This window comes from Pelophylax lessonae (genome assembly GCF_965119305.1).
Source record: "Pelophylax lessonae genome assembly, chromosome: 3".
NCBI classification, from domain to species: Eukaryota; Metazoa; Chordata; class Amphibia; order Anura; family Ranidae; genus Pelophylax; species Pelophylax lessonae.
The window spans coordinates 472,850,557-472,866,520 of record NC_138770.1 but is presented as its reverse complement, the minus strand read 5'-3'; the positions used below and the strand labels follow the sequence as shown (position 1 = coordinate 472,866,520).

The 15,964-nt window shown below is 42.4% G+C and overlaps 1 protein-coding gene across 1 annotated transcript in view; it reads left to right on the top strand.

The window, feature by feature from the left end:
- The window catches only part of ARID4B (AT-rich interaction domain 4B), a gene marked incomplete at its 3' end in the record, with an annotated part of 1,242,797 nt that overhangs the window by 820,714 nt on the left and 406,119 nt on the right, over positions 1-15,964 (top strand). Inside the window, 1 exon segment of the mRNA XM_082250934.1 lies at positions 14,618-14,712. Within this exon segment, the coding sequence (XP_082107060.1) occupies positions 14,618-14,712 (95 nt within the window).

The following is a 15,964-nucleotide window of genomic DNA, read 5'->3' as shown; positions in this document are numbered from 1 at the left end:
TATTGAATAGCGGAATAGAAACATTTTTATAAAACGGTGTATCTCACACGTACAAACACAGACTAGGCCCCAATTACAATTTTTTGTACCCTAATGGCAGGATGAGGAAGAGGAGTAGGAGGAGTTCAGAACAGGAGGCAAACTGAATCGCCCTGCAATCCTTGGCGGTGGAAGATGCGCCCAAAAAATTTGAAAGGTGTATCTCACACGTACCGATACAGACTATGCCGCAATTAAATTTTTTTCACCCCAAAAGGGTGTATATTGAATAGCGGAATAGAAAAAAAGTATATATAAAGAGGTGTATCTCACATGTACCGATACAGACTATGCTGCAATTTAATTTTCACCCTAAAAGGGTGTATATCGAATAGCGGAATAGAAAAAATGTTATAAAACGGTGTATCTCGCATGTACAAACACAGACTAGGCCCCGATTACAATTTTTTGTACCCTAAAGGCAGGATGAGGATGAGGAAGAGGAGTAGGAGGAGTTCGGAACAGGAGGCAAACTTAAGCGTCCTGCAATCCTCGGCGGTGGAAGATGCGCCCAAAAAATTTGAAAGGTGTATCTCACACGTACCGATACAGACTATGCCGCAATTTAATTTTTTTTACCCCAAAAGGGTGTATATTGAATAGCGGAATAGAAACATTTTTATAAAACGGTGTATCTCACACGTACAAACACAGACTAGGCCCCAATTACAATTTTTTGTACCCTAATGGCAGGATGAGGAAGAGGAGTAGGAGGAGTTCAGAACAGGAGGCAAACTGAAGCGCCCTGCAATCCTTGGCGGTGGAAGATGCGCCCAAAAAATTTGAAAGGTGTATCTCACACGTACCGATACAGACTATGCCGCAATTAAATTTTTTTCACCCTAAAAGGGTGTATATTGAATAGCGGAATAGAAAAAAAGTATATATAAAGAGGTGTATCTCACATGTACCGATACAGACTATGCTGCAATTTAATTTTCACCCTAAAAGGGTGTATATCGAATAGCGGAATAGAAAAAATGTTATAAAACGGTGTATCTCGCATGTACAAACACAGACTAGGCCCCAATTACAATTTTTTGTACCCTAAAGGCAGGATGAGGATGAGGAAGAGGAGTAGGAGGAGTTCGGAACAGGAGGCAAACTTAAGCGTCCTGCAATCCTCGGCGGTGGAAGATGCGCCCAAAAAATTTGAAAGGTGTATCTCACACGTACCGATACAGACTATGCCGCAATTTAATTTTTTTTACCCCAAAAGGGTGTATATTGAATAGCGGAATAGAAAACATTTTATAAAACGGTGTATCTCACACGTACCGATACAGACTATGCTGCAATTTAATTTTTTCACCCCAAAAGGGTGTATATTGAATAGCGGAATAGAAAAATGTTTATAAAACGGTGTATCTCACACGTACAAACACAGACTAGGCCCCGATTACAATTTTTTGTACCCTAAAGGCAGGATGAGGATGAGGAAGAGGAGTGGAGGAGTTCGGAACAGTAGGCAAACTGAAGCGCCCTGCAATCCTCGGCGGTGGAAGATGCGCCCAAAAAATTTGAAAGGTGTATCTCACTCGTACCGATACAGACTATGCCGCAATTTAATTTTTTTTACCCCAAAAGGGTGTATATTGAATAGCGGAATATAAATTTTTTTATAAAATGGTGTATCTCACACGTACAAACACAGACTAGGCCCCGATTACAATTTTTTGTACCCTAAAGGCAGGATGAGGATGAGGAAGAGTAGGAGGAGTTCGGAACAGGAGGCAAACTGAAGCGCCCTGCAATCCTCGGTGGTGGAAGATGCGCCCAAAAAATTTGAAAGGTGCATCTCACACGTACCGATACAGACTATGCCGCAATTTAATTTTTTTCACCCCAAAAGGGTGTATATTGAATAGTGGAATAGAAAAAAGTATATAAAATTGGTGATTTTTCAATAGCACATGTGAACACAGCAGTGTCTTATGTTTTATGTCACGGTCAGCAGCAGGCTATGAAGGGAAAAAAAAAATAATTCCCCTTTAACTTTGTAATTTTTAAATAGCAGATTAGAACAGCAATCTGTAGTAAAATATAGCTGAACGCTGCACACAACAGACTGATTAAAATATATTTTTTTCTCCCTCCTCCTCCTCCTCCTCAGCGGGCTCAAGTGAGGGCAAAAAGATTGTTCACTGCACCATCCCCCCCCACAGCAAATCGATGTAGATCGCTAACGGACGATTGTTCTGTCCTGTGTCTCCTAATCTCTCCCTGCCTAATCTCTCCAGCCTGTCCCTAAAATGCTCAAATATCTTTCCCTGCCTACACTCCGACCTGTCCCTGCATTCTTTTCAGGCACAATGTTGTTTTACCCAGTCTGTCCCTAATCAGCAGCAGCCAGCACCGTTATGTGTGCTCTCTCCCTACACTACAGCAGACTGACGCACTGCGTGCTGTGTCTCGAGCTTATAAAGACCTGGGTCACATGCTTCAGCTGGCCAATCACAGCCATGCCATTAGTAGGCATGGCTGTGATGGCTTCTTTGGCACACCAGTTAAACGCTTGTTGATTGGCTGTTAAAAGCCCGCCATTAAAAGCGCGCCATTACATACAAAACAGGAAATAAAATTACCGAACATGGATTTTAAACCCGAACATACAGTAAAGTTTTCGGGTCCGTGTCCGGGTAATAAAAATCCAATTATCCGGTACGGACCCGAATAATACAGTCCGTGTTCGCTCAACACTAGTAGTGAGAAAATGCAATGAAAAATTTACGCCCTTTGAAATTCTGATGATTGGTTTCCCGGGTCCCGTACATAGCTAGGCTCCCAAAAAGTCTCACAAGCAATATATCATTTCAATGACAACTTTGCGTAAAAAAAAAAAAAGAAACATTTTCTTTTTCTAGTCATTTTTCAAACACCTGTGACAAAAAAATTAAATATTTAATGAGCTCAACATGCCTCTCAGGACATTACTTAGGATGTCTACCTTCCAAAAAGTGGTAATTTGGGGGGCGGGGGGTTGTACTGCCCTGCCATTTTAGCACTTCATGAAATGAGATAGGCAGTCAGAAAGTTAAAGCTGCAAAAAATTCCAGTTTTTTCTTTTCATGTGACAACACTAAAGAAATTACACTTTGCTACAATGTAAAGTAGTGAGTGTACAGCTTGTGTAACAGTGTAAATTTGCTGTCCCCTCAAAATAACTCAACACACAGCCATTAATGTCTATATCGCTGGCAACAAAAGTGAGTACACCCTAAGTAAAAAAGTCCAGATTGGGCCCAAAGTGTCAATATTTTGTGTGACCACCATTTTTTTCCAGCACTGCCTTAACCCTCTTGAGCATTGTCTTGGGCATGGAGTTTACCAGAGCTTCACAGGCTGCCACTGGAGTCCTCTTCCACTCCTCCATGATGACATCACAGAGCTGGTGGGTTTTAGAGACCTTGCGCTCCTCTACCTTCCATTTGTGTTTAGGGTTTAGGTCTGGAGACATGCTTGGCCAGTCCATCACTTTTACCCTCAGCTTCTTTAGCAAGGCAGTGGGCGTCTTGGAGGTGTGTTTGGGGTCGTTATCATGTTGGAATACTGCACTGTGGCCCAGTCTCTGAAGAGAGGGGATCATGCTGTGCTTCAGTATGTCACAGTACATGTTACATAGTAGGTGAGGTTGAATAAAGACAACAGTCCATCCGGTTCAACCTGTGTAGGTGTGTGTGGCTGCAATCATCTCACATACCCCTGAATGTTCTGATCCTTGAGATGTACGTCTAATAGTCTTTTGAAAGCCACCATACTACCCGCAGAAACCACCTCTTGTGGTAGAGAATTCCACAATCTTGTAGCCCTAACCGTAGAGAACCCCCCACGTTGCCTGAGGTTAAAACACTTCTCCTCTAATCGCATTGTATGCCCCCGAGTCCTCCTGCAATCCCTTCGACTGAACAGCTTTTTTTCTAAGCTGAGATCCCCATTGAGATATTTAAAAATTGCTATCATGTCCCCCCTCAGGCATCTCTTCTCCAGGGAGAATAAATCAAGCGATTGCAGACGCTCTTCATAATTAAGGTCCTTCAATCCCCTAATTAGTTTAGTTGCCCTTCTCTGGACTCTCTCCAGCTCCAACACATCCCTCCTGAGGACTGGCGACCAGAACTGGACACAATACTCCTGATGCGGTCGGACCAGAGTTTTATAAAGTGGTAGGATTATAGTTTTATCTCTGGAATACATCCCTTTCTTTATGCATGCTAATATTCTGCCGGCTTTGGCAGCTGCCGCTTGACATTGCATGCTATTGCCTAGTCTATCTACTAAGACTCCCAGATCTTTCTTCATTTTTGATTCCCCCAAGGGTTCCCCTCCTAATGTGTATTGTGCTTTTATGTTTCTAGTCCCCAAGTGCAAAACCTTACACTTCTCCACGTTAAACCTCATTTGCCAAGTCGTTGCCCACTCCATTATTTTGTCCAGGTCATCCTGTAGGATATCTGCTTCATGCTGTGCAGTTATTGCCCTGCCCAATTTTGTGTCATCTGCAAAAACTGATATCGAACTACCGATTCCGTCCTCAATGCTGTTTATGAATAAATTGAACAAGGTTGTCATTCATGGTTCCCTCAATCAAGCTCCCCAGTGCTGGCAGCACTCATGCAGCCCCAGACTATTAATCTCCCACCAGCATGTATGACTGTAGGCAAGACATACTTATCTTTGTACTCCTCACCTGATTGCCGCCACAGACACTTGACACCATCTGAGCCAAATAAGTTTATCTTGGTCTCATCTGACCACAGGATATGGTTCCAGTAATCCATGTCCTTAGTCTGCTTGTCTTCAGCAAACTGTTTGCGGGCTTTCTTGTGCATCATCTTTAGAAGAAGTTTCCTTCTGGGGTGACAGCCATGCAGACCAATTTGAAGCAGTGTGAGGAGTATGGTCTGAGCACTGGCAGGCTGACCCTCCACCTCTTCAACCTCTGCAGCAATGCTGGCAGCACTCATACGTCTATTTCCCAAAGACAACCTCTGGATATGATGATGAGCACTTGCACTCAACTTCTTTGGTCGACCATGGCGAGGCCTGCTCTGAGTGGAACCTGTCCTGTTAAACCGCTGTATAGTCTTGGCCACCTTTCTGCAGCTCAGTTTCAGGGTCTTGGCAATCTTCTTATAGCCTAGGCCAGTGATGGCAAACCTATGGCACGCGTGCCACAGCTGGCACACGGAGCTCTTTCTGTGGGCACTCGGGAGCCACCGCCATTGCCTGCACTGTGACAAGGGGAGACATGAGTGCAGGCTGTCAGTGTATTTCCCCCGCTCGCCCCATTTCTTCTGTCAAGCAGCACGGGACAGGGACAAAGCAGTGCTTGCAGGAAATACTGCACACTCTAATTCCTCCTGCCTCCCCATGAGGAGCCAGGACAAATGCACCATGGGACATGTAGTCTGGAAAGACTATGGCTCCTTTTTAATCAATTAAAGAAAAACTACAGCCTCAGCATGCCCAAGAAAATAAGGAGGGACAGCCTGGAGCCAGGGAAAAAAAAAGGGCTGAGAGAGAAGGGAGAGTAAGGCTGAGAGGAGAGTGAAGACAAGAGTGAGAGGGGGCTGAGGTGGTTCAGGAGGGAGAGAGAACCCAAGCCACAACAGCCCCTGGAGTTTAACCAGTCAGAGAGGAGCAAGCGGACGGTGCTGAATTGAGTGAGGAGGGTGATCAAGGCACCAACAAAAGGAGAAGCTGCTGCAAGGCATACCGACATTGACATTACGGATGGGATGAGCATGGATTTAGAATCTGTGTGGGTTGAACTCCATAGGGAAGGAGAAAAGGGGAAAGTAATTGTGGGGGTTTGCTATAGGCCACCTAACCAAGGGGAGGAGGTAGAGCTGGAATTTTTAGCACTAATGGGTAAAGTGGCAAAATTGGGATCAGTCATCGTATTGGGGGACTTCAATTACCCCGACATTGACTGGGAAGAGGGGACTGCACACTCACAGAAGGCCCGCCTATTCACGGAAACCTTACTGGATAATTACATGTCACAGTTGGTGGATTCCCCCACCAGAGAAAACGCAATCCTGGATCTATTGCTCACTAATGACCCAGACATAATCTCGGAGGTAGGAGTCCAGGACAACCTGGGCTCTAGCGATCACAGGATGATCACATTTAGTGTAAATAACAACATAACAAGACAAGTGGGGAACATAAGAACCCTAAACTTCAGAAGGGCAAACTTTCCAAAATTGTACTCAATGATGGAAAAGGTAAACTGGGACCAAACCCTGGGATCCCTGACCACAGAGGAAAAATGGGAATGCTTTAGGAACATATTAGGCAAAGGCATCTTGCAGTGCATTCCTATGGGAAATAAATTTAGAAGAGACAAAGCCAAACCTGGCTGGCTAAACTGTAGCGTCATAAAACTTATTAGGGGGAAAAAATTGGCCTTCAAGAAGTATAAATCAGAGGGCACAGTATCGGCTTTCGAGCAATACAAGGAGGCAAATAAGAAAAGTAAACAAGAAATCAAGATGGCTAAAATCAACTTTGAGAGACAAATAGCGGAGGATAGTAAAAAAAACCCAAAGAAATTCTTTAAATATATCAACAGCAAAAAAACTAAGGCAGAGCATATTGCACACATAATTAACAATGATGGGAGGATGGTTACAGAGGACACTGAAAAAGCAACCGTGCTAAATGCTTTTTTCTCGTCAGTCTTTACACAGGAAAAGGAGGGGTACACTGACCATGACTGTATGGTTAGTAGTAATAAACAGGACTTGCCACCATGGCTAACAGAGGGGGAAATCAGGGAAAGGCTGGATAAACTTAACACAAACAAATCACCAGGACCGGATGGCATACATCCGAGAGTACTCAAGGAACTCAGTAAAGTTATATCGAGACCACTGTTCCTGATCTTTGCTGACAGTATTAGGACAGGAGATGTACCAGGGGATTGGAAGAAAGCTAACGTGATTCCAATATTCAAAAAGGGCCAGAGGCATATCCCGGGAAATTATAGGCCTGTCAGTTTGACATCAGTAGTATGTAAACTTCTGGAGGGGATGATAAGGGACTATATTGTAGAGTTTGCTAAGGACAACAACATCATCAGCAGTAATCAGCACGGGTTTACAAATGGGCGTTCTTGTCAAACCAATCTCCTTACATTCTACGAGGAGGTGAGCTGTGAGCTAGATAGGGGGAGACCAGTGGATGTGGTGTACTTGGATTTCGCTAAGGCGTTTGATACAGTTCCCCACAAGCGCTTAATTTATAAAATAAGGTCTGCAGGTATCGATAGCAGGGTTTGCTCTTGGATACGGAACTGGCTAAAAAGGCGGGTCCAAAGGGTAGTAATAAACAGCGCATACTCAGACTGGTCTGAGGTGGTAAGCGGGGTCCCCCAAGGCTCAGTCCTGGGACCAACCTTGTTCAATTTATTCATAAACAACATTGAGGTCGGGATCAGTAGTTCGATATCAGTTTTTGCAGATGACACAAAATTGGGCAGGGCAATAACTTCACAACATGAAGCAGATATCCTGCAGAATGACCTGGACAAAATAACAGAGTGGGCAACGACATGGCAAATGAGGTTTAACGTGGAGAAGTGTAAGGTTTTGCACTTGGGGACTAAAAACATAAAATCACAATACACGTTAGGAGGGGAGCCCTTGGGGGAATCAAAAATGGAGAAGGATCTGGGAGTATTGGTTGATGATAGATTAGGAAACAGCATGCAATGTCAAGCGGCAGCTTCCAAAGCCAACAGAATATTAGCATGCATAAAGAAAGGGATGCATTCCAGAGATAAGACTATAATCCTTCCACTTTATAAAACTCTGGTCCGACCGCATCTGGAGTATTCCGTCCAGTTCTGGTCGCCAGTCCTCAGGAGGGATGTGTTGGAGCTGGAGAGAGTCCAGAGAAGGGCAACTAAACTAATTAGGGGATTGGAGGACCTTGACTATGAAGAGCGTCTACAATCGCTCGATTTATTCTCCCTGGAGAAGAGACGTCTGAGGGGGGACATGATAGCAATTTATAAATATCTTAATGGGGATCCCAGCTTAGAAAAAAAGCTGTTCATTCGAAGGGATTGCATGAGGACTCGAGGGCATACAATGCGATTAGAGGAGAAGCGTTTTAACCTCAGGCAACGCGGGGGGTTCTTTACTGTTAGGGCAACAAGATTGTGGAATTCTCTACCACAAGAGGTGGTTTCTGCGGGTAGTATGGTGGCTTTCAAAAGACTCTTAGACTTACATCTCAAGGATCAGAACATTCAGGGGTATGGGAGATGATTACAGCCACACATGCCTACACAGGTTGAACTGGATGGACTATTGTCTTTATTCAACCTCACCTACTATGTAACTATGTAACTATGTAACTATGAACGCCGTAGTCGGGTGAGTGCTGACTTCACTACAATCCCTGTTAGCATGTGCGATCCTCAACTGGGTGTCTGCAGTTTAATTGCAGTGTTGGCACTTTGAAAATAATAAGTTGGTTTTGTGATGAAATTTGGGCACTCGGGCTCAAAAAAGTTCGCCATCACTGGCCTAGGCCATCTTTATGTAGAGCAACAATTCTTTTTTTCTGATCCTCAGAGAGTTCTTTGCCATGAGGTGCCATGTTGAACTTCCAGTGACCAGTATGAGAAAGTGAGAGCGAGAACACCAAATTTAACACACCTGCTTCCCATACACACCTTAGACCTTGTAACACTAACAAGTCACATGACACCAGGGAGGGAAAATGGCTAACTGGTCCAAATTTGGACTATTTCACTTAGGGGAGTACACACCTTAGACCTTGTAACACTAACAAGTCACATGACACCAGGGAGGGAAAATGGCCAACTGGGCCAAATTTTGACTATTTCACTTAGGGGAGTACTCACTTTTGTTGCCAGCGGTTTAGACATTAATGGCTGTGTGAGTTATTTTGAGGGGACAGCAAATTTACACTGTTATACAAGCTGTACACTCACTGCTTTACATTGTAGCAAAGTGTAATTTCTTCAGTGTTGTCACATGAAAAGATATAAAATATTTACAAAAATGTGAGGGATGTACTTACTTTTGTGAGATACTGTGTGTGTGTGTGTATATATATATATATATATATATATACAGTGCTTTGCGAAAGTATTCGCCCCCCTTGAACTTTTCGACCTTTTGCCACATTTCAGTCTTCAAACGTAAAGATATAAAACTGTAATTTTTTGTGAAGAATCAACGAGTGGGACACAATCATAAAGTGGAACTAAATTTATTGGATATTTCAAACTTTTTTAACAAATAAAAAACTGAAAAATTGGGCGTGCAAAATTATTTAACCCCCTTAAGTTAATACTTTGTAGCGCCACCTTTTGCTGCGATTACAGCTGTAAGTCGCTTGGGGTATGTCTCTATTAGTTTTGCACATCGAGAGACTGAAATTTTTGCCCATTCCTCCTTGCAAAACAGCTCGAGCTCAGCGAGGTTGGATGGAGAGCGTTTGTGAATAGCAGTTTTCAGTTCTTTCCACAGATTCTCGATTGGATTCAGGTCTGGACTTTGACTTGGCCATTCTAACACCTGCATATGTTTATTTGTGAACCATTCCATTGTAGATTTTGCTTTATGTTTTGGATCATTGTCTTGTTGGAAGACAAATCTCTGTCCCAGTCTCAGGTCTTTTGCAGACTCCATCAGGTTTTCTTCCAGAATGGTCCTGTATTTGGCTCCATCCATTTCCCATCAATTTTAACCATCTTCCCTGTCCCTGCTGAAGAAAAGCAGGCCCAAACCATGATGCTACCACCACCATGTTTGACAGTGGGGATGGTGTGTTCAGGGTGATGAGCTGTGTTGCTTTTACGCCAAACATAACACTTTGCATTGTTGCCAAAAAGTTCGATTTTGGTTTCATCTGACCAGAGCACCTTGTGCCAGGTGGCTTATGGCTGTAACGCTCCTGCGTTTTTTGTTAGTGAATAGATTTGCAGCTGCAGAATTATTACACTCAGTAGTCATGTAGAGAATGTGTTGAACAACATATCCAACTCTCAGGACTTCATCACTGTGTACAGCCTGTTATGCAAATATACATACACTCAATATGATGTTCCTGGAGTGATAGAATGTATATGATAGTATAGAGGTGAGAGACAGGCAATAGAATGGTGAGCACTTAGTAGTAGTATTCAGGAGAGTGGTAGGTGATGATAGTATGCAGATAGGTTTTAGCAATCATGTATACTAACAGGTGGTAGGGGACAGCAGATGAAGTATGCAAGAGAGAGTAACCTAGTGCAATGATAGATGAAGGTAGTCCCAAGAGCTGGCAATCTATGCAGATGATAGAAATAGCTTAGATAGTAATAGTCCCTTTAGTATGCAGTAGTAGATAGTGAAGTTAGGTTTAGGAAGGAATCCCCTACGGGGTACTTATCACTAGATGGGTTAGTAGTAGCAAGGTCCAAGAGTAATGGAGTAATCCGGTAGCGAGATACGGGATCGGTAGCGAGGTTCCGGTCTTGTTCAGGCAAGGGGAATAGCTTGAAGCTCCGGCAGCATTGGACAAGACAAGGCAACATGTGGTTTGAACGAGCAATGAGTGAGAGAAAGCCGGCGATTGAAATAGCCGCTCATAGCGGCGCCCGGCGATGACGTCATTGCCCTTAAAGGTGTATGCGTTCCATTTGGATAGCAAGATGGGACGCAATATTAAGAGAGAAATGTGGAAATAAGGGTACCAGAGGTACCAGAACATTACAATGGCAAACTTTAAACAACACTTTTTATGGATATCTTTAAGAAATGGCTTTCTTCTTGCCACTCATCCATAAAGGCCAGATTTGTGCAGTATACGACTGATTGCTGTCCTGTGGACAGGGTCTCCCACCTCAGCTGTAGATCTCTGCAGTTCATCCAGAGTGATCATGGGCCTCTTAGCTGCATCTCTGATCAGTCTTCTCCTTGTATGAGCTGAAAGTTTAGAGGGACGGCCAGGTCTTCGTAGATTTGCAGTGGTCTGATACTCCTTCCAATTCAATATTATTGCTTGCACAGTGCTCCTTGGATGTTTAAAGCCTAGGAAATCTTTTTGTATCCAAATCTGGCTTTAAACTTCCCTACAACAGTATCTCGGACCTGCCTAGTGTGTTCCTTGTTCCTCATGATGCTCTCTGCGCTTTAAACGGACCTCTGAGGCTATAACAGTGCAGGTGCATTTATACGGAGACTTGATTACACACAGGTGGATTCTATTTATCATCATTAGTCATTTAGGTCAACATTGGATCATTCAGAGATCCTCACTGAACTTCTGGAGAGAGTTTGCTGCACTGAAAGTAAAGGGGCTGAATAATTTTGCACGCCCAATTTTTTAGTTTTTTATTTGCTAACAAAGTTTGAAATATTCAATAAATGTCGTTCCACTTCATGATTGTGTCCCACTTGTTGTTGATTCTTCACAAAAAATTACAGTTTTATATCTTTGTTTGAAGCCTGAAATGTGTCAAAAGGTCGCAAAGTTCAAGGGGGCCGAATACTTTCGCAAGGCACTATATATATATATATATATATATATATCCAATCCCTGTCCAAATCATGCCGCCTTAACCTCCGCAACATCGCTAGAATACGGCCCTTTTTAACCAATGACACCACTGAGCTTTTAATTCACGCCCTGGTTATCTCTCACCTCGACTATTGCAACTCCTTCCTCATTGGATTACTCTTACATAGATTATCCCCCTTCAATCCATAATGAATGCTGCTGCAAGACTTATCCACCTTACCAACCGTTCAGTGTCCTCCAACCCTCTCTGGCAATCCCTTCATTGGCTTCCACTCACCCAACGAATAAAATTCAAAGTGCTAACAATAGTTTACAAAGCCATCCACAACTCTGTCCCCAGCTACATCACTAACCTGATCTCAAAATATCAACCAAGCCGCTCTCTTTGGTCCTCCCAAGACCTCCTGCTCTCTAGCTCCCTTGTCACCTCTTCCCATGCTCGCCTCCAGGATTTCTCCAGAGCTTCTCCCATTCTTTGGAACTCTCTACCCCAATCTGTCCGACTGTCCCCTAATCTATCCATCTTTAGACGATCCCTGAAAACCCTTCTCTTTAAAGAAGCCTACCCGGCTACTAACTAATAACGCTGTTTCACTTGCTCCATCAGCTTATCCCCCACAGCTATTCCCTTTTAGATTGTAAGCTCTAACGAGCAGGGCCCTCTGATTCCTTTTGTTCCAAATTGTAGTGTAACTGTAATGTCTGCCCTCATTTTGTTAAGCGCTGCGCAAACTGTTGGCGCTATATAAATCCTGTATAATAATAATAATAATAATAATAATATATATATATATATATATATATATATATATATATATATATATATATATATATATATATACATACAGTGGGCACCCCAGGTAAAATTTTGTATTAATGTGCATAAAGAAGCCAAGGAAAGATGGAAAAATCTCCAAAAGGCATCAAATTACAGATTAGACATTCTTATAATATGTCAACAAAAGTTAGATTTTATTTCCATCATTGACACTTTCAAAATTACAGAAAACAAAAAAATGGCGTCTGCAAAAGTTTGGGCACCCTGCAGAATTTATAGCATGCACTGCCCCCTTTGCAAGGCTGAGACCTGCCAGTGTGATGGATTGTTCTCAATCATCGTCTGGGAAGACCAGGTGATGTCAATCTCAAAGGTTTTAAATGCCCAGACTCATCTGACCTTGCCCCAACAATCCGCACCATGGGATCTTCTAAGCAGTTGTCTAGAAAACTGAAAATAGTTGACACTCACAAAGCTGGAGAAGGCTATAAGAAGATAGCAAAGCATTTCCAGATGTCAATATCCTCTGTCCGGAATGTAATTAAGAAATGGCAGTCATCAGGAACAGTGGAATTTAAAGCAAGATCTGGAAGACCAAGAAAAATATCAGACAGATCAGCCCGCAGGATTGTGAGAAAAACAATTCAAAACCCACGTTTGACTGCACGATCCCTCCAGAAAGATCTGGCAGACACTGGAGTTGTGGTACACTATTCCACTATAAAGAGATACTTGTACAAATATGGTCTTCATGGAAGAGTCATCAGAAGAAAACCTCTTCTACGTCCTCACCACAAAAATCAGCGTTTGAACTTTGCAAAAGAACTTATAGACAAGCCTGATGCATTTTGGAAACAAGTTCTGTGGATCGATGAGTTTAAAATTTAAAAAACGCTTTTGCCGGAATGAGCAAAGGTATGTTTGGAGAAGAAGGGGCACAAAATTTAATGAAAAGAACCTCTGTCCAACTGTTAAGCATGGGAGTGGATTAATAATGCTTTGGGGTTGTATTGAAGCCAGTGGCACAGGGAACATCTCACGAGTAGAAGGAAAAATGGATTCAATAAAATTTCAGCAAATTTTGGATGGTAACTTAATGCCATCTGTGAAAAAGCTGAAGTTAAAGAGAGGATGGCTTCTACAAATGGATAATGATCCTAAACACACCTCGAAATCCACGGGGGATTACATCAACAGGTGTAAACTGAAGGTTTTGCCATGGCCTTCACAATCTCCTGACCTCAACATAATTGAAAATCTATGGATAGACCTTAAAAGAGCAGTGCGTGACAGACAGCCCAGAAATCTCAAAGAACTGGAAGACTTTTGCCAAAGTGGGCAGTACAAGATATTAATTCTGCAGGGTGCCCAAACTTTTGCAGACACCATTTTTTTGTTTTCTGTTATTTTGAAAGTGTAAATGATAGAAATAAAATCTAACTTTTGTTGACATATTATAAGAATGTCTAATCTGTAATTTGATGCCTTTTGGAGATTTTTCCATCTTTTCTTGGCTTCTTTATGCACATTAATACAAATTTTTACCTGGGGTGCCCAAACTTTCGATCCCCACTGTATATATATATATATATATATATACATATATATATATATATATATATATATATATATATATATATTTGAAACACTTACCTGTTTAGTAATTTTTTTGTCACATTCTAGTTTTTTTTACTTTGATTTAAAGGCAGTGCGATCACACATTTTAATATTAATTTCCCCAGTTATATTTACCTAGGTGGATTCAACATCAGTCCAATGCTGCATTTGTCCCCTGGCGCCTCTAGAGAGCTGAGCGATCGAACACCACCAATCGCTAGGTTCTGACAGCTCCGTGAGCAGACAGCTGCTGACTGTCATTCAGCAGCTCTCTGCTCTTCCCCCTCCTAACTCACTGGAAAGCTGAGCTGTGAAGGGGGCAAAGCAGCCGGCTCAGCCTCTCAGCGACTCGCTGAGAGGCTCAGCCAGATGTCGGTCTAGGCACCTGGCAGATCCCGACTCTGTGGTCGTGATGACGCGGTGTCTGGACCGACATCTGTGACTTCAGCAGAGAGCGGACTGCAGACTGCTCTCTGCTGAAAACGGGTCACAGAAATGCAGAACTAACTGCACTCCTGTGATCCACAGGAGATGTACAGACAAACAAGCTTTTGGCTGTACAACTCCTTTTTAATGTTGTCATTCTGATCATTAAGCCATTCTTTGATTTAATAATGTCTTGTTATTGTTTTTTAGGAACACCAATCAACAAAAAACCTGTTCTGGGATACAGAAATTTAAATCTGTTCAAATTGTTTCGCCTTGTACATGAACTTGGAGGGTTTAATAATGTAAGTAGCATGGTATCGCAGGTAGTATAGAACCGTTTGTTGTATCTGTGCGTTTTTAGGGCAACGTAATGTTATGATAGTAACATAGCGGAGATCAAGAGCAAAACAAGAACCGAAAACTGAGACCCTCAAGAAAGCAGTTAACAGTCTGAGAATATAAAAACTGGAGAATATCACATTGTCATTTGGTGTTTCATGTGGTTCAAAGAAGCATTTAGTCTTCACCAGAGCCACTGAAGTTATAGGTGACATGCAGCAAAACAACTCACAATATGTATCTAACACGATTGTCTACTTGAAAAACTACAGACAAACTTGAAACTGAGTGTCAGATACATAGAATCAAAAAGCTGAAACCAGGTCAGGTCAGAATATATTTACAGGCCTAGTACAAACACAAGAACAGACACACATAGGCTAAAATAAAACAGTCACTATAGTTTATCACAGTTGGTAGCTGTCACACAGGCTAGTGAGGGAGGAGCACCTAAACAGTCACAAAAGGGATAATCGTGAGAATATTGACAAACTCATCCTCCTATTACAGCGTCTATACAACGAATTGATAGAGTAGTATGTTCAAAAAATATCAAAATCATACCTTACAGGACATAGGACTTTCATTTTTCATAGACTATGAGTTATATGCAACTACCTTCAGGTGATTAGACACTTGAAAAACAAACTTTCTATGACCATCCACTATATAACCAATTCCATGAAACTTCTGTTTTTTTTTTTTCCATCGTCCTTAGATGATGGAACTGTTTTTCTCTGCAGAAGTACTTTACCTTTTTAAACCATTGATTGCTTTCAAGACCTACTGTTTTCTACTATGGGCTATCCAGAAGTTTCCAGATTGGTTACTGTTGGAAGACCTCGGTTACCCTGGGAACGGTAACCAGACTCCATTTTTGGGGGTTGGCCTGGAATGTCTGCTTTAGGTGCTGGATCCTTGCATTGGATGCTCACTTTGACACATAGTGCAACATGTGTAGTTAATTGTAGGATGCTTTACAAGTCCAGTTTTGTTGTTTACCATACCCTTAAGATCCTCTTTACGGGTATGCCCAGTGTGATAGGCAAAGCCTGGACCCTTAGTATGTCACCCATTTTGGCTAAGGTAGGACAAGGTCGCTGTATGTTTACACTGGTTTCTGGCTTTTATTACCTCTATCTGCATTGCATAGTGCATTACAGACACTCCTCGTTTAACGACTTACCTGTTTAACGGCCGCTCAGACTTACGACC